General features: G+C 34.2%; 3 protein-coding genes across 10 annotated transcripts; 1 reads left to right on the plus strand and 2 right to left on the minus strand.

Annotated features, from left to right (window-relative positions):
- Positions 1-348: 348 nt before the first annotated feature.
- LOC124297594 (BRCA2-interacting transcriptional repressor EMSY) lies at positions 349-8,106 on the minus strand. 5 transcript variants are annotated; one of them, XM_046748792.1, is made up of 15 exons: positions 8,027-8,106; positions 6,250-6,424; positions 5,908-6,089; positions 5,476-5,597; positions 5,108-5,236; positions 4,822-4,987; positions 4,417-4,554; positions 3,549-3,800; positions 3,271-3,414; positions 2,932-3,071; positions 2,715-2,846; positions 2,470-2,643; positions 2,037-2,284; positions 1,790-1,956; positions 349-757 (listed from the first exon to the last, which is right to left on the minus strand). In XM_046748792.1, the coding sequence occupies exons 1-15, from the start codon at positions 8,037-8,039 to the stop codon at positions 528-530; spliced, it is 2,412 nt and encodes an 803-aa protein (XP_046604748.1). In that variant the 5' UTR covers positions 8,040-8,106; the 3' UTR covers positions 349-527. The 5 variants fall into 5 exon arrangements, with proteins under 5 accessions (XP_046604748.1, XP_046604749.1, XP_046604747.1 ...); XM_046748793.1 differs by having other exon boundaries at positions 2,470-2,586; positions 7,493-8,106; XM_046748791.1 differs by having other exon boundaries at positions 350-757; positions 7,493-8,106.
- Positions 8,107-8,112: 6 nt separating this feature from the next.
- LOC124297605 (ER membrane protein complex subunit 5) lies at positions 8,113-11,006 on the plus strand. Its single transcript, XM_046748817.1, has 3 exons — positions 8,113-8,452; positions 8,589-8,641; positions 8,790-11,006. Exons 1-3 carry the CDS (start codon positions 8,371-8,373, stop codon positions 9,021-9,023), a joined length of 369 nt encoding a protein of 122 aa, XP_046604773.1. The 5' UTR covers positions 8,113-8,370; the 3' UTR covers positions 9,024-11,006.
- LOC124297602 (mitochondrial uncoupling protein Bmcp) lies at positions 10,518-17,071 on the minus strand. 4 transcript variants are annotated; one of them, XM_046748810.1, is made up of 10 exons: positions 16,826-17,071; positions 14,928-14,971; positions 14,522-14,609; positions 14,289-14,436; positions 13,149-13,428; positions 12,898-13,016; positions 12,682-12,742; positions 12,058-12,147; positions 11,746-11,972; positions 10,518-11,663 (listed from the first exon to the last, which is right to left on the minus strand). In XM_046748810.1, exons 3-9 carry the CDS (start codon positions 14,598-14,600, stop codon positions 11,856-11,858), a joined length of 894 nt encoding a protein of 297 aa, XP_046604766.1. In that variant the 5' UTR covers positions 14,601-14,609; positions 14,928-14,971; positions 16,826-17,071; the 3' UTR covers positions 10,518-11,663; positions 11,746-11,855. The 4 variants fall into 4 exon arrangements, with proteins under 4 accessions (XP_046604766.1, XP_046604768.1, XP_046604767.1 ...); XM_046748812.1 differs by lacking the exon at positions 16,826-17,071 and adding an exon at positions 16,775-16,802; XM_046748811.1 differs by lacking the exon at positions 14,928-14,971.
- Between the last annotated feature and the right edge of the window lie 1,165 nt (positions 17,072-18,236).

The following is an 18,236-nucleotide window of genomic DNA, read 5'->3' on the forward strand; positions in this document are numbered from 1 at the left end:
GGTCATCATTGATTATCATAGTTAGCTATTTACTATGTTGTTAATTTTTTTGAAACGCTGTTTTCAATAATGTTACTAGAAGGGGATTCCACCATACGGCACACCGATTGAAAGAGATTTTTTGACCAGACTCTGAGGCCAAACTAAAAAAATTCATCTGTTGATGAATGGGCATTTAGTGGGAAAAAGAAGAATATTTCATAGTATACAGGAGGGATACCATTGCTCGTATATTTGGAAATTAGTGCGTACTTTGCACAGGATGATTGTAGCAGAGGTAATGGTAATAACAGTAGTAGTAATAATCATTAACAGATTTATATTTGTACCAACAGAATGACAAAATATTTATTCAAAGTAATAGTGTTTTTTATTAATTAAGGTTCGTATAAATATCAAACAATAATATCATTATTATGCCGGGAAACTTATAAAACTTATCAGACCTATATATAAAATATATATTAGTATTTTCATAATCCAATTGTGATAGCTAAAAAACTAAACCTTACGTTCACACTCCAATATTAACTATTTGATTTATCACTGATCGATTGCTGGCTGTCATACAGGTGTGTTAGATGATCTATGGCTAGAATCTGACTCCCGGCATCATCCAATAAGTTATTACTGTCGTTTTCATCAATGTACTGGAAACTTTCCAGATTTATATCTGCCGAACCCAATGCTGTGCTGAATATGTCTATCCCAGAATTCGATATGGATTCTCCTGTCTGAATATTGTTTATTGCATTTTCTGTGAACACACGCAGACTACAATGTTTTTCCGCTTTGCATATTCAAAGTATTAACATGACTATGACAAGATGGCGTCGCATGAGATTATCAGTTGATTGTTTTAGCCAAATCAAATTTATCTAAACGGACACAAAACTGTGCAAGTAGCTGCATTTTTTGTATGTTACGTTATGTTGATGCAGAGTAAAATATGCGTCAAAAAATTACTTTTATAATTAAACACACTATCAGGATTTTGCATTTGCCATTTAGAGCTCAAAATATTTACCAAAAATTCGGAATTACCGATTCAAACAATCTTTTAGGATCAAGCGACTTGTGTGAAACATTTCTTCGTTCAATTTCATTACACATGAATTTATTCTGTTGTACAGACTGTAATTTCAGATACGTATTGATGATTTAAATCAATAGACTGAATTTCACTAAATGATGTCTCCTTCGTGAAAAATCATATGTGTATATATATATATATATATCTTAATATATATAAATCTCGTGTCACGATGTTTGTCCTCAATGGACTCCTAAACCACTTAACCGATTATAATAAAATACGCACACCATGTGCAGTTCGATCCAACTTGAGAGATAGGATAGTTTAAATCTCAAATTATAGTCGCAATTTTATTTTATTGCTAATTAATTGTCTGTTATTATTTGACAGTCACAATTATCTGTTAACTCCGAATGATTCTAACAGATGTCGATACCTTTCGACTGGGTTGAGTAAGTAATCAATAGATGGCGCTGCTATGGTAAATCTACGAACGTGTCATACCTATAAGCTACACTAGCAACCCATCCCGGCTTCGCACGGGCATATAATAATATAATAAAAGAAAATACACAATGTTTACAGTGAGTTTCTAGAAAAATAACATTTATATTATTACTTAATATTATTATATGCCCGTGCGAAGCCGGGATGGGCTGCTAGTATATATATATATATATATATATATATATATATGATTTTTTATATATATATTATATTATATATATATATTATATTATATTTTCACTTTACCTGATGTTTCAAAGCTGTAGACACCAGTTTGAGGATCTAGTGTTCCTTGTATTTCACTAGCGCAGTCTAAATTTCCGAGTGTTTCTACCGAAATGTTGCTTTTCTTAGATTCATCAGGAACTTCTGTTTTATCAAAATTTGTACTATCTATAGTTTCTTTGTTTTTCCTGAAACAATTTACAGTATAAACATCCTACTATAATTTGCATCACCTCTTCTATAAACAGAATACACAATAATTACTGACCTATGTTCTTTCGAATCCATTACGAAACTAATGGTGGCACCACTCTTCACATATGATGATTTGCTAATAGGGCAAGTAGGAGTTTGAGCATCTTTGTTTTGTTCTTTTATCGACAAATGGGAATTAGTATTTAAAATAGCAGTCTTTGATTCTGAACTAAAAATGCCAGAAGCTTCAAGAATCTCGGAAAGGACTTTATTCTTCTTCATAGAATCCTGTCGTAGATCAAACACAATCATGTTTCCGGCCTGTAAGCATAATCACATTTCGAGAAGTTATTATGTACTAGATCTGTATCAATTTGGACTCATTGAAATCGTATCACTTTCGTATTTTCCGTGTAAAGATCGAGGCAAATTATAAGGTAATGCACAAATCAAATCAGACAATCAATCATAAGTAGATTAATTATTTTAAAACTAGTAAGCATTACCTTTGCGTTGATTTTGACTGGTTCTGGTTGAGAAGAATTCAATGGGGACAACACGGCTAAAGATTGTTCCTCACCAACGGTAATTCTATGTGGCAGCAAAGCTATTGTACCAGCTGACTGCGGATTTGATAAACATACATTTTTTCCACCGACAATAACTTTGCCTAATACTTCCTAAAATTTAAAATCAGGGTTGTTCATTACGACAAAACAAGAAAAATCACTGCTCTCAATCCAACAATTACCTTTCCAGCATGAGATAATGTTACACCTCTTGCAGAACCTTTTTGCACAACGATTACATTAGCTTTGGCACCCGCCCTTGAGCCAATATCAGATGTTATATTTACACTTTTGCTAGAATTCAATGTGATACCCTGAAAACACATATTCACAATATGTTTAGATATTTTAAGGTGATCCATTATATAACGAATGTAATTGCTTTTATTAGCTGATTACCATATTGACTGGCCGGTGGCCAGTTTTCACAGTTGGAATATTTTTACATGTTAATACTGTTGTGCTACCACCGTTATGAGGAGGACCAGGTCCGCTCGATGCTACTTCAGTATTCAGAGTTACCATTCGAGGTCCGTTTTCTATTGAAAAAAATAAATCAAAATATTTATTCTCTATGTTCTTTTTTCGAGAAGATTTTTTTCAGTAGCTGAAACTAGTCTCAGAAGAAGTGTAGCTAGTTACTTGAACTACCCTGATGTAAATGATATAAATAATTGTTTCAGAAACCTCGCTTCCAGTACGAAAGAACTTCATCTACACATTTTGAGTTATAGTTACGTAATGTTATCGGCTTTACTCCAATAGCGGATCTTGTACTTGAGTTTGTGGTAGTCATTACCGCTTGCACACACGCGGAAGTTGTACTACTGCTAATTATGACTGCATTTTGTACACAATTCGTTAACTGCACTAATTTCGCACCTGATATTGAAGGAGAAAGAATTTGTTTTACATTATAATATATAAATTGCGTATTGTAGCATTTTTTTAACCATTTTTTTTCATGATATAAAAATATGGATGCTCAACTACTTAAGTTATCATATTTTTATCACCTTCGTTGCTCGTTTGAATATCAGAAACTTCTGACTGTTTGATGTTTGCATTGGCACCTTGAGAACCGCAAGTAGATATTACCAACGGTGTCGTTTTGGGCTGCACCATTTGCGTCGGTATAGCTTTTACTCGTGCTTTGCTAGCTGCAGTAACAGTCACGTATCCAGATACAAACTTGGAAAGTGACTGCCCAGTTTGAAGCAGTGTTTGAGAGCACGACGCAATTGGAGTTATGATGCTCTTAGATGGAACTGAAAAATACGTCGTACGTGTACCACAATACTACCCTAATATACCACGGTGCAAGGTGTTTTTTCTGAAATAAAATGAAAACCCCTAAAGTTTTCTCTCAAATTTCACACTGAACTTTAATAACTTTTGTGAATGATTACTTATCAGAAGGAACCAGAAAATTTATCAATGGAATCTGTCTGAAATATTCTATTTTAGAGCTTTTCAGCAACTACTTCATTAGCAAAATGCTAATGATAATCATTTAACTGTAAAAAGGAATTTATAGTTTGGAAAAATGTTATCTAATAATCGATTGTGGAGAAAGTCAGGGTTATTACGAACTTTCATTCTCGAAATTTCCTACGATTATCGAAAACCAAACAATCACTCTCATAAGAGTTTGAAAGTATTTCTGCATGCAATGTGCGATCAAATGTAAAATATAATGTAAGGATGTTTAGTAGGGCAATATGGCATGGTTTTAGGTGAATTTAGCAAACATTAAGGCGCAGAAAAAATGGCGCAAGCTTTTAAATCGTGATATTAAGTCAATTTAGCGTTAAATGTGCGACAGGAAACCACTTTTATAGTTAAATACGACGGCCACGACAGGTAGTATAATGCATTTACTACCAACAGATGGCGTCTTCCGAATTTCAGGTTTCCAACGGTCAGGTCCCCGGCACAGAGCCTCAGATATTTCCGTAGTGTAGCCAGTGTGGCAGTAGTAGTGTCGCGTGTGGTTGACGAGAGGGGACACAGCGGGTACATCTATTAGTGCCGCATAATGCGAAATACAAACTACATTAGGAGGGACACATACCTAGGTATGCCTTTAAGAATTTAGTCGAGTGCCCCGGGGACCTGCCAACGGGACAAATATTTGAATGGATTCATATTGGAAAATATGTATAGAGAGTAGTTTAATTTACTTTGCCGATGAATTAGTTATTTTGTTCAATTTATGTATACGTATGTTGAGTTGACGTTGGCTCATGAGCGTTTATATTATAATAGTTATTTGAAAAATTGAGAAACCTGTTAAATTTAATCTGCTGCAATTACTTCCACTAGGATGAACAGAAATATTTTGTTGAGATGTTGTGCTTGTTGAGCATGATGAATTAGCAGCATTTACCTCAACGTCATCGATAATGACGTTTTTTGACATAGCCACAGTTGCGCTTGTGGGTACTATAAACACCTGGTGAATATCAAAAAAAAATCAATTATGTTTTTTCTCAAAATAACTACATTTTTTGCCTTTAGCTAATAATAGGCAAACGAAAAAACCACAGTAACAGCACTGATTTGATGTTTTTACCTTATTATGTAACGAAGTTGATACTGAAGACAATGATTCTGATCCTATGCAAGAAACAGATGTAACAACATCTCTCACAATTTTACCAGTGTCATCAGATGTATTCAAACCACCAGAGACATCTTGGAGCTGCAAATGAGGCAGTGCAATTACTTTCTTTTAATTCTTCACAAATTCTAACTATCTTTTTAGAAATACCATACAAAAGTATCATTAATATATTTTTGCCTATTAGTTACAGTAAAATTGACTGTCCTTTTTACTCTGGTTACAAAATTTCACACATCATTCAGGACAATTTGTAAATTTATAAATCACGTGTCTAATGTCACAATGATGATATCGAAAACTGATTTAACTTTTGTTACCTCAACTGCTGATCTCCTTCGTTTTCTACCTACAGGATGCCTTTCTGGCTGTACGGCAATGGGACTAACGGGTGATTTCTTTTCTTCTAAATTCTCTAAGACAAAATCTGTCTGTAATTTGACTGGAAAAATAATTTACAGAAAAATTTACTGAATATACTTTACTTATGAACTAACAACGATGAAGAAACTATTTAGAAATATATCACGCGAAGACTAATATAGAATAGCTAAGGTAAATAGATCTCACAATTATTTGTAAATGTTGCGGTTTTTCTTGATGTTATGATTATTTTAACAATTAGAAACAGTAATATAATTGTTTGAATTCTGAACCTGAAACTGACTACCAAACCTAGCACCTGCTGAAAATGAAAGAACTTTTCGTAATGAAAGGATATAGAGAGATGTCAAACAGCGATATTAACCAACCTTTTATATCTGGTGTCTCTTGTTGAGATGTTACCCCCTTTTTAGCATTGGCAACGGAAGTTGCAAGTGACAAACTGTTGGCTAAGGTGGTGAAAATGTTTCCTGCTTTCAGCCTAGGCAAAAGGGGAATCATTCGTCGACCTTCGATGGCCCAATCTGTACCAGTATTCGGGCCATTTAATCTAACAAGGTAAAACTGATTGAGTGCAATACTTATTGGATGTAATTGATGATAAAATATGCGAAAATTATGTATTGGGACGGATTTCAAAGAATGGGAAAACTTCTGTTTCTGACGTTTTGTTAATCCAACTAAGCAGAGGTTCAATCAGGCAAACTCACTGCTCCGCAATAATGGTCAGTTTCTCATCATTAACAGCACGACGAACCTCGGCACGATGTCTTTCATTTGAAATATGAAGAGCTTTCGCTAGCTCTTGCAATAGCTTTTGTTTTTCACTGGTAAATGAGCCCTGCGCTCGCAATACTGAGACCGTATTGCCATAGGCTTCTAATTCTGAAACGAATTACAATCAATGTGAGAAAAAAGTTTCACCATACGCCTGAATACCACTCCTCAATAAAATCATGCGCATTGTTTCATCTATTTTTCTCCTGTTATGGCATATCCACGATACTTGACAAGTAAAACTCGACACATAGATTTTTCTATTGAAGTGTACTTGGCAATGTTGAAGGTGAATGGACGAAACTGTTTGAAATAAAAGTTGAGAAACAGAGAAAAAATGTTTGAATTGCAAAATCATCCATGCTATGTAACAAAAATCATTCTGAGCACATTTAAATAACACAAGTGTCTTTTTTTCTAACTCCTAATGCAGACGGTACGTCCATTTATCCTTGTGCCAATGCTATGGGTAAACCATGTTTGTAAGTCTTTGAATTGTGTGTGAACTGAGGTTTAGCATGGAATTTCCTTGTACCATACAACGATTTACGTATTATAGAACTGTGCTTGCTGTACATACATTGTATAAAATCAGCAGATTCCATTTTTTTCACTAATTTATCGACAGAGCAAGCGATCTTTTTTAAATTTCCACCATTCCTTAACCAATTTCCGGTCACTCCGAGGGTTGTAAGTTATAGACTACCCAAAGAAAAATCTATCTTATTACTTCAATTAGAAGTAATTCGAAAATTTACATTGAGGTGTTTAATCGGTTGAACACAAGCACCCTATATCCCAAAACAGCTATAATATTTAATATACAAAGATGAAGTTCTGACTTAAGCAAGTTCAAGCAAATGTAATCACAAGTAATATATGCTGCTTTCGTGATTTCATAACTATGCTTAGCAGCAACTTGATTTAGGAGTTGAGAGTTGGGAAGATGAGTACACTTAGAGTAAAATTGGAGTACGACGTCAAAAAAAAGTTGAACAGCTCTGGCATGAAATTTGTTTCGAATAGTGTAGAATTAAACACATATTAAAGCACTGCTAAGTTTCCTTAAAGGAATAAATTATAGAAGTAAGAAAATAACTCAAAAATAAGTGATTTAATCATGCAAAATTCAAATGAACAATAAAATATTTAAATTAATATTGTACATAACCTTACCGAGATAACGTAAACACTTCTTACACTCATCACGAGACAAGTCTAGTCTGCCAGGCCACATTGTTACAGAATAAAAACTGATTACATTAAATACGAACGAGTTCCTACATTGTTTAAAAATAATTTTGGTATTTTAACAAACTGTCGACAACAATAATTTCAGTTGATAATGAAGTTGTCACATGGTCGATCGATACAGTCGAAGCACAGACAAAGGATGCGCTTCGATATAGGCTGGCAGTGCTGTCACAGAAGTTTAATTTTTTTCTTTAACCAGGAAATGTTGGTATGCTTGTCTAATTCCTAGAGACTTTTTTGTGCTGATGGAGGTTTCTCTCTGCTGCTGGTGGATAATTATTTTACAGTATCCTTCGAAAAGAACCATGATCTATTCACTGCTGACTGAAATATACGAGGGAGCCGGAGATAGAGAAATAGCATGGAAGGGAAGTGTCTGCTTCTACTATCTACTGCGCATGCGTGACAGAGTCTAAGCCAAAATGTAATGTCAGAAATTTACAAAAGAAAACTCGCCTGAAAAGTGCATTGAGGCAGATCTCCGGTGTATGTAACAAGCTATTTGGAAGACTGTATCAGTGCAAGAGAGATAGCACCTCATCCAGTAAACGTTCCAGTCACGTTCCAGTATTATCATTAACTATCATATTTCAGTGAGTGAAACTTGAGTGAAATATGAAGAACATCGCCTAGGGATATACCATATTTCATAATATTCCAGTGCGCACCTACAATCGAGTACAGTAAATGCATAGATTCTCAAGTTATAATCAGTCAACGGATTCTATGAGTATATAAATGCGCATAACCTCTGAATATCTCACAACGCTAGTGTTGAATAAAAATTTCAAAAACCCGAAATGAGTGCCACTACGCTACACAAAGTAATTTTGATTATTGGTTTTATTTCCTTGCTGCATGCAGCATACTCAGCGGCTCAGCGTAAGTTCACCAAACTAGAATAAGAAAATTTACTAATCTCATATAACTAACACGAAATAATGACATTCATTTTTACACACCCATCAATTATTTGTAATCATTTTGTTCAACTAATGAATTTCTTATATGCTTTTAGATCGATCATATTTACGTATAACGGAGCAAGAATTTATAACATTACCTGTAGACGTGAGTAATTACTACCAATCAATAGCTGCGCAGAGTGCAATACATGATTATAACTAAATTTTCTTCTCAGCTTAAGCTTCTTGTTCTTATGTTCACAGTTGATGAATATCAATAAACAAATAAAAAGAATAATGATCGCTAATTTCAGATTATAACGCAAGGTATTGCAAGTCTCTTCCTAGTCATGTACGCAGTCATGTTTATAGCAGGCGATTTCAAAGAAATACGTGCTGCGGTTGACTTGGAAAGTAAATCATGGGAAACACTGAGGAACCTGCCATCTTTTCAGATGTATAATCACCGTGGTAGATCGCTATCCCCATACTATTTACCACAGGTTCAGAAATCATCTCTTGAAGATAACTTGCTGACAATGAATTGAAAACACACTGTTTGGCATAAATTATTTATGTATTTATTATGTAACATAACTGGGCGCCATGTCAGTAAATATATGCTTGACAATATGGTTTAAATCACAATGCACAAAATTCCAAAAGATTAAAGCATCCAATAAGAATATTAGTCTACTCAATTTTAAAGTTCTATTGCTGCAGGTGTTACAATATTAGATCAGTATACCCTCGTCCAATTTACTATGTAACAGTATTTGTCTAACTTTATGTTCGCAAAGATTCTGGTGGTAGTGAATATATTATACAAACTGCAGGGTAATATTTCATTATGAAAGCAATTTTTGATCCAATATTTCACTTTACATTGACCTGATGTCACGAAATTAAAATCTGAAACGATATTTTCTCTGTATTTGTTTTCGGAAAAGTTATCCAGCATCTGGCGGAAATTGTTTACAAAATTGAGACACGCATACGTATCTACTCAGAAAGTAGACTTTACGATTAGACAGTTTCTCAGTTTTCCGATCTTTGATAAATTCTAATAATCCCTGAAAATTTTGTACAAGTGTCCGGATAATTGGGTTGGACAAATTTATGTAGAAGCATTGATATTTCTGCACTTTCTATGAATAGTTTTCATAATTCTGGTTTGATTGAAAATATTCTCTCAGATACGTCCAGATGTTTCTAGCTGCATTTCGGAAAACTTAATTTCAAATGTTTACCATGAATTTCTAATTTCTCTCAGAAATACATTCCAGTTTTTCAAATTTTCTCAGATCTGTGATTCGAAATAAAAATCTGCATAGTAAGACTTTCCTTTAGTGTTGACTTAAGATATACTACAAGGTTCTCTTGAAAGGACCTGCTCGACAATTACAAGCTATTCACACCATCCCGATTACTGACGAAAAATGCTCTCTCAGGCTCTTCTCTGAATCTGGTCATAGATTTTAGCGTTGGGTATAGGATTGAACCACCTATATTTCCTATACCGTAGCTTAATTACGCTGTGTAAAATTGAGTTATTCAAAAGCGTACACACGCCAAAAAAAGCTCGTGTAAAATACCGCATGTCGGTTGTGCGCATGCGCCACATTGTTTTACTGCAGTTTGAAAATAGCGCACTTTACGCACGCTCCACAGGCATCGAAAATCGAACTTTCCGAGCAGGTGTTGAAATTAAACGTTATCCCGCTACATTTGTTTCTGGTTTAAGACGAAAATATTGGAAATTGTATAAGTTGTTCATTAATTTAAGCTGGAGTGACGGTATTGTCACTTCACATTTATGGGAAAATTAGATCTCAGGATTATGTTTGTAATGTAATATGCACCCTCATTTCAGAAAATATACATTTCAGGCATTGTACTCTCAACCATGATTTAAATGACCCACCTAAGTGTTGGCAACTGATGGCGTTGTGTAGACATAACTTCTAATAAAAGGACCCCAAAAGATCCTAATAACAAGGGGATATTTTGGGATATGTTAGTTATTTTCCTGGAAAATTTGAAGAAACATCAAGAACAGTCGATTTATTTCATGATTGGTTTCTCATGTGTATTGCGGCACTCAATCGTTTTACGATTTATAAATACTACAATATAATGTATAGCAATGCTTTTTCAACACCGGTAAAAGACCATCATGGCAATAACTCGTGTTGATGTACCTAGTTGACACTAATATGGACATTTCATTATGAAGCAAATAAATAATACACGTACTCGATTTTCCTACACTAATTTGTACTGCTTCAAAGAAATGATTAAACACCAACTACCTAAGATTACAATATACACTCTCAAGCATCATAATATATAGACGCAAATGCTGATTACTGGTTTCATCTTGTTGCAATTACTTCAGAGATAGTATGTGCTGAATTCAATCCACACAAAGGTAGAAGCACCAGCACTGTTGGAATATATTTTTTTGTTTTAGTTTTTTTTCTTCGGAGTAATATTTCATGTTATAACTATAATTGTCAAAAATGCGTTGATGTTTCTGCAAAAAACATATTTATCCGAATTGCTTCACAATTTTAAAGACCATTGAACAATGGTCTTTTCGTAGTGCATGTAAACCAGAGTATTTAAATATCCTAATATTTGGTATGTTCTATGGGACAGATTGTCATTTTTACATCTAAATACAAAGACTCATTGTCAAATGAGAATCAGAACGCAAATTGAGAAGAATTTTACTCTGAAATGCAATAATCTACTACTTTCTCTTGTGATATGTGTAGTTGAATATTTTTGTTTCTAACTTTACTATGGTCGTGTATTCGTAAGATCTATTAGTCGTAATATGCGTATAATAATTAATAGCTCAATAAGTAATTATCACGTTTTGACTGGTATTCATAAGTACGTCTTATAAGTACATATGTAAAACTATTGAATATCGTCATTCGCATAGTAACTTATAATAATAATAAATATTATTGACGAACCAATTTGCTAATTCAATTAAGAATGGTATAGTTTTTCGATGGACAAAAATTTCTATAAGCGAGACGCAGTTTCTATCTGTCAAGAGTTTTAAAACATACTACGAATGTAGCATTCACAAAGGGTGAGACTGAGTATTTATCCTTATGTTCCAACAAAGACACCCTGAGCTGTACATCCTTATCAGTGTTGATGATCAGCAACTGGAAAAAGTATAGCTTTAAATTATGTACTAAGCTATTTTTCCCAGAATTAGAGTTGGATCAATTCATATAATGAACTCACCATAAGCCGTAAATTGATAGAACTACGTTTGGATGGATGGTTACTAAAATTGCGGTAGAGTTCAATACTGACTACAGGCGCTGGAACTCCGTTAGTCGACACTTTCGTAATCAATAACGTTTCAACTGTTCGTATGTTATGAAAAAAATTATATTCCAAGGACCCATCCTGAACCAGGTTGGAATAAAACCTTTGTACAGGGCAAAGAAACCTTCGTTCTTCACAGTCTGAAATTTTAGTTTTAACAATGTTAACTTTGTTTTTGCAATAATTTATGAAGCATCAATAATTTACACGCATTTATCATCGTACCTGAACAAAACAATCGATGCTACCAGAGTAAATACTGGCTGAAAGACCGCCACAAGCCAAACGAACCCTTCTTTGATTCATTAAACGTGTCTGGAATAAGAAACAGGTATTTTATTCAAGTTACCTAATAAAAATTATATTTTCAAAGTTGATAAGCGAACTTTACCATGCTTATACTTCTAGATGGCTAACAAACATCAGTTTGATTCGGTCAGCTGATTCGAGTTCTTTTAAATTTCAATTCCCTTCATTTTGGAAGCGCAAAATTTGGGTACTATAGTATTTTTAAACAGCATTGTATGATTAGTATTCTAAATAAGACGGTCAAAATTCAACTATCAATCATTTAATTATATGATATGATTGATGATAGATTCTATACACTTATAATCTGTTAAAAAAAAGTCCACAAGCAAGGGGTTAACCACTTATTAGTTGGTGTGTACCTCAGATTTTAAAAGCTTTCACATTACTTTAAATGATTTCATGTGATTTCATATATTTCAGAAATTTTACGAGATTTCAAATCATTTCATGAAATTCCTTGAGGTTCCTTGAGGAACACCAGGTTTCAAGGGTGGTCAACCCTTTGTCCATATGTTATTAAAAACTTTGTGTACATACTCGCACAACATCGATTGGAGTTGAAGCTACCGCACTGCCCATACTGGCAATAAAACTTGACCTGCAAGCAAATTTTGTAACACATTCAATATAAATTGTCCTGGTTTTCTGCTAAAGGCAAATTACTTTGAGATGAGTGCATCCCAAAAAAATGTTCAACTTGCCAATAGCCTGGTTCCAATTTTCACACGATATTAAACATCCTTCATTACTCACACAAAGTGATTTGCCACGCTGTCTCCAAGGGTGTTCAATAACTTCTGTTTACTGTAGTCGTATATCGGCAATTCCACAGCTGCAATGATTGCTGCTCGTTGAGCAGTTGGTCCAACACCCTGCGCAAAAAGTAAAACCTCTGTTTTTTAAGTACATTGTAAATTGACTAAAAGCTTTAATATAAACAACCCTTGGTACAAACTGAAAGGGGCAGATTGAGCTCAATTAATATTCTCGGAAATCTCTTTCACCTTCCACAAGCCGCGAACACCTTCGTTGTGGTAAACATCTTGAAAGCAACTGAACAAGGACACGTTTGCCTCAACGCCTCTGACTTGCATACGAACTTTTACCACATCTGTTGGGTTGGCAATTGCGCTTGAAAATGCACCTGCTACTGCTGCACAAACTATGTTTATCAGGACTATGTCATCAGCCCCCCATTTGTCTGTTGCTGCTCTTTTAAGCGAGTAGTAAGTCCCAAACTTAATTGTACCGTATGTGGCTTGTCTCAGAACAGCAGAGCTGATCCTGATTGTGAAAAATTAGATAAAGGCATATGTTATTCAATCAGTTATTGAAATTGCGTGAAGGATTTATGGCACTATAGTCAGCTAGAAAATATACCAAAACAAAAATTGAAGGATGAATAAACTCTACTGTCTAAACAAAAAGATGTAAAAAGAGAAAAAAAAGAGAAAAAAAAAACATTCAAAAAATTTCCAGTAGCGTTATTTATGCCGGTGATGGTAAAAACAAATGAAACAACATTTGTATCATGTAATAGAAATGAATCTGCTAAGATATCAACAATCTGAAAAAACGTTTTTCAATTAGAACCTTTGAAATGATTACACTCGGATTACACGTAGATTTGTGTACTACAGTCAGAATTTTTAAATATTTGTCAGAATCTGGTCAGCGAGCAGAACGAGTTCGAAAATACTTGGACAAAATCAAAAAGACTAGACAGAGTTCAAGCATTGATCATTTTCAGTACCAAACGTTTTCTCGAATTTTTCATATCTTAGCTTGTTATTCGAAATTGCACATGCTTATTTTATCACACAGTTCGAATATTATTTCATCTATGTTCGCGTCATTTATTTTAGAGTAAAAAGGTTTATTTCTCATCAGGTTCGGGCAACCAGTGTGGAATTTCTGATGTCTGAACGAATTGTAGAATGACGTGATTTCTTCTCTAATGTTGTTAAAATAATTAAGTGTTTAAATTCAGTACTTTAACATTTTTTCCTGTGCCACAGATCTTTTTAGTTACTAGATTAACTTTGGCAATACTTTGTAAACTTTTATTTCACTACTTTTGTGAGCTAACTGCAGTATATCGCGTACATGTCTAATCACAATATCGTAAACAAAAACCAGCTAACCCAGAATATAAAGCTCTGTATCCTTCCTGCCTTGATATTTGCACCAATGCATCTGTCATGCCAGAGTATTTTAAAGAGGCATGCTTCTGGTCCAGTTTTTGCCCCTGTACCTGAAGACGAGTCTTTGTTGTGTCCAATGGAAATGTACCTAGTAAAATAATTTGAATTTTTTACATGTAAACCAGGACTTTTTTTCATCCAGAGCCCCAATCTGTTGTTTTGTGCTTACTGACCAAATTCTGCAACAATTGATGCTAATCCCCCGTATACGAAAGGTCTCCAATCCTTCCAGTCTCTTGCTCCCATACCCATTCAAAGTTTCTAGAATGTACGAAAAACATTTTTAATGGCAGTTTATATAACGCCCAGAGAAAATCACCATTCTGCATTTCTAATTGTGATTATTAATTAATACTGGCTGATGAGCATAGAATGAAGTAGATTCTAATGCCTTTACAGTGTTTCATTATATTTACTATCATTTATAGAAATCCGGAATTACAATGAAATGTAAAATTATCTCTGTGAATTGTAAGACGAACAAAGTAATTGGTGTAAACGTTGAATACAGTTTCATTTTCGTAACTAGGTAATTTACTAACACCTTTCGAATAAAGAAGACATTCGAATAGTACTTACTCCTAGCTCATAGTAGATATTCCATTTCCAATTGTGCTTCATATCTAAACAAACAGCAAAAGGACCGTTAAGGAATATTGAATTGGTTGACCCAATACTAAATACTTGATAATGCATGCTTATATTTTAAGCATCAACATCTCTTTCATTTTATGCATAACAGCCATGTCCGTTTGAAAATTTGATGAATGCGATGAAATCATGAGTTTGAACTTCGTAGCTTTTAGCACAAAAAATGTAAACGTAAAACTCAGTTACTTTGGCATAAAAAACAAGATTTATGCTCATCTCAATTATTCTTTGCCAACCTATATTATTACTTCATAAGTGACAAACTTTAATCTCATGCAAAATTTTATTCATTGTCTACGTCTAAATGTTTTAAGGGTGATGCAAGCATATCACGCATTACATCATCCAAATGAAGACTATAATTTAATTCTAATGCTTGTAATTTCACTCGACTTCAAGGTGAGTGTCAGTGAACTCAAATGATGTGAAATAGAATCACATAATTCCAAGTAATTTCATACAAATGCTTTGACGTAAATTAACTTTAAATAAATTCACCCAATTTCAATTGAATTCAGATGATTACAAATGACTTCAAGTGAATTTGAGTGATTTCACAAAGTCCAGACTTTGAAAAATCATTAAAGTTCAAGTGAATTCAAATGATTTTTGCCAGTGATTTGAAATTAATTTAGTCAACATCACTTGACCTCAATGAATTAATTCCCCTTTTTTTCAAATGAACGCTAACTGTAAGTACAATGTTTTAACGTTGAACATTGAATGGAATGCAATAAGTTCGTTATTATGTACACCAAAATCGATAAAGGACCCATTGCTTCATTTACCTTGTAAAATCCAACCTCAAGGTGAAATTCATGCACAAGTTAGAGAATTTTCTAAATATCTACTTTCGGTTTTCCTACATTCTTATACTCTAAAACATTAAAGCTTGATTTGCGATTAAGTTTTTACAAAAATTCGAAAAATTGACCAAGTTATGATAATTTTTGTCAAGAAGGTAAAATATATTATTTATCAAAAAATAAAGGAAAAAAAATACGATAAAATAACTTGCATATTTGTATTCTTTGTGCGCAAAAACATAAACTACCAGCAATATTGAGCAGACTTTAAAGATTATGAATATTTTCTTGACCTCGAAAGTGTTGAAATAAATTGTTTTCTTGGATATGAAGGTCATTGAACGGAACAACTAAAAAAAAATTTATATAATTTAAATTTATATTGAATATGAAAATGGAAAGTGTGAATATCCATGATGATTTTAAAAAATGTTTTTTTTTTTTCGATAACAAACGATTAAGGTTGTTGAATATCTTTTTCAATAAGATCGTTGCCAATTGAGATTTTTCAGTAAAAGAAAAAAAAATTAAATTTCATAAAACTTTGTACTGTGTGTAAAAATCCGACCTTGACCTTCTAATACCTGCGTAAAAAAGTTGCAAAAATGTTGAAAATCGACGCGTTTTTTGGACCAAATCCTCATGATATTATTAAGAGATTCACTCGCAATTTCCTGACTTACGAGTAATCGGTTTACCTGCAGGGTAAATTTTACGTAAAAGAAGGGAAAAACTAGCATAAACTATAAAGAGGTTATGCCGAAATCATGAGGTATTAATGGAAAAAAAATGAAATAAAGTAACGTGAAAATATATGATAAATTAACAAAAAAAAATAATAATCGTTGAATGTTGTCGCGGAATCAGCGTTATTTGTTTGCGCAATCAACCGAAATAGTTGCGGGATAACGTATCTGCGATGTCGATAACGAGCGATATTTAGAATTTAAATATAGACGTAACATTCACCGACAGTTTCAAAAATGTAGGTAATAACATCAGAAAAAGTTCGGCACTCACCTAAAATTATCCAACGACAATTAGTTACACCTCGTAATATAAATTGTATCATGCAACCCGAATTATGCGAACTTCATAACTCCTTACACTATGGCGATCTTTACGAGCGGTATGCCGCATGCAAATTATCTCATACATAGACGCTTTACAAACACGCAATTCAGGCCGGTAAATCATGGATTTACCAACGAAATTAACTATTTATAACATCTGGAGTTCGCAAAAATCCGCCAATCCGAATGTTGCTAGAATAATCGCATGATTTCTAGGATTTAGCCACGAACGACAAGCAAAGAATACGAACTCGAACTCCCGCTAAAACCCCTAGAAATTTTCATCTGAACGTCATCTATCTCTGTGTTTTGATTGGCTCCGACAACAGATTTGTCACAAAACGGCCGTACGCGGTTAATCGAATTACCCAATTCAAAATTTTGTCAATGGCGATCGTTGGGCAGGGGGATGGCATTTCTACTCTGCATTTCAGTACCTGGGCGCAGCCCGCACTGATGCTGGATGTAATGAGAAACAATTACTACGCTCAGATAGCGTTCCCTATTGCATCAGATCGTACATGAGTGTGATCGTCAATGCTTTACGGCAGAATTGGGCATGATCGTTGTGTGCTGCTGGAGCGTAGGTCGCACTCATGAAGAATTATGCATTATTGTTGCACGCTACTGCAGCGTGGGTCGAAGTGGGGTGGAACATCGGGTCGAACGACAGACACGTACGAGCTGTTTATTGATTTCTTCCATTTCTCACATACAGGTGGCGATTCAACTGTTCTTCCTTGCAACTTTCCCGCGAGTTATACTCAAACTATAATAATATGATTTGTAAATAAACTGGATTGATGTACAACTAATTATATCCAAATAGTAACCAGGGGAAGAGCTATGGAAAAACGGTCAGAGGTTGCCGATTGATTGCACGTTAATCAAAACATGTATGATGTAAATTCGCTCGGTTTTCGGACATGTAATTTTTTTTTCCAGCAAAGCATACGTGTCATCTGCCGAAAATCTACAGCAGGCCTGTTTGGAAAGTGCACATGCAAGGTATGAAGACTATTGTTTCAGGCACGAATTATTCGTCGGCTTGGACCAAACTGTAGCGAACACATATCAATGATTCCCACTAAGGATATTATAGAATATTTTACACTATCACTGAAGTAGTTGATAATACAGTATTTGTGTTGACGTTTGTGAAGTCAAGAAAGTATCGAAAAAAAAGTTATGTTCTGTACTTTTGTCCCATTGTTGTGGTAACACTTTGGTCCAAATTTTGTGATTTGATCGGGGAGGGGTTCATCAGTGGATCTCATTTCTATTGATATTCACTTGCCGTTTGTGAGTTCAATCGACAACATTAACAGAAATGAGATCCACTGATGAGTCACGGGATT

This window comes from Neodiprion virginianus, chromosome 2 (genome assembly GCF_021901495.1).
Source record: "Neodiprion virginianus isolate iyNeoVirg1 chromosome 2, iyNeoVirg1.1, whole genome shotgun sequence".
Lineage (NCBI taxonomy): Eukaryota > Metazoa > Arthropoda > Insecta > Hymenoptera > Diprionidae > Neodiprion > Neodiprion virginianus.

Bases quoted from the DNA above. Each gene is read 5' to 3' on its own strand.
- LOC124297594 (XM_046748791.1), bottom strand. From the start codon at position 7,553: ATGTGGCCTGGCAGACTAGACTTGTCTCGTGATGAGTGTAAGAAGTGT. The intron at 3,801-4,416 runs GTAGTAAATGCA...CGTATTTTTCAG, and splicing joins TCGGAAGACGCCATCTGTTG to TTCCATCTAAGAGCATCATA. The intron at 2,285-2,469 runs GTAATGCTTACT...TTATGCTTACAG, and splicing joins CAGTCAAAATCAACGCAAAG to GCCGGAAACATGATTGTGTT.
- LOC124297605 (XM_046748817.1), top strand. From the start codon at position 8,371: ATGAGTGCCACTACGCTACACAAAGTAATTTTGATTATTGGTTTTATT. The intron at 8,453-8,588 runs GTAAGTTCACCA...ATATGCTTTTAG, and splicing joins AGCATACTCAGCGGCTCAGC to ATCGATCATATTTACGTATA. The intron at 8,642-8,789 runs GTGAGTAATTAC...CGCTAATTTCAG, and splicing joins TTATAACATTACCTGTAGAC to ATTATAACGCAAGGTATTGC.
- LOC124297602 (XM_046748811.1), bottom strand. From the start codon at position 14,600: ATGGGTATGGGAGCAAGAGACTGGAAGGATTGGAGACCTTTCGTATAC. The intron at 12,148-12,681 runs GTATGTACACAA...TTCTTATTCCAG, and splicing joins CTCCAATCGATGTTGTGCGA to ACACGTTTAATGAATCAAAG. The intron at 11,973-12,057 runs GTACGATGATAA...CTAAAATTTCAG, and splicing joins GCATCGATTGTTTTGTTCAG to ACTGTGAAGAACGAAGGTTT.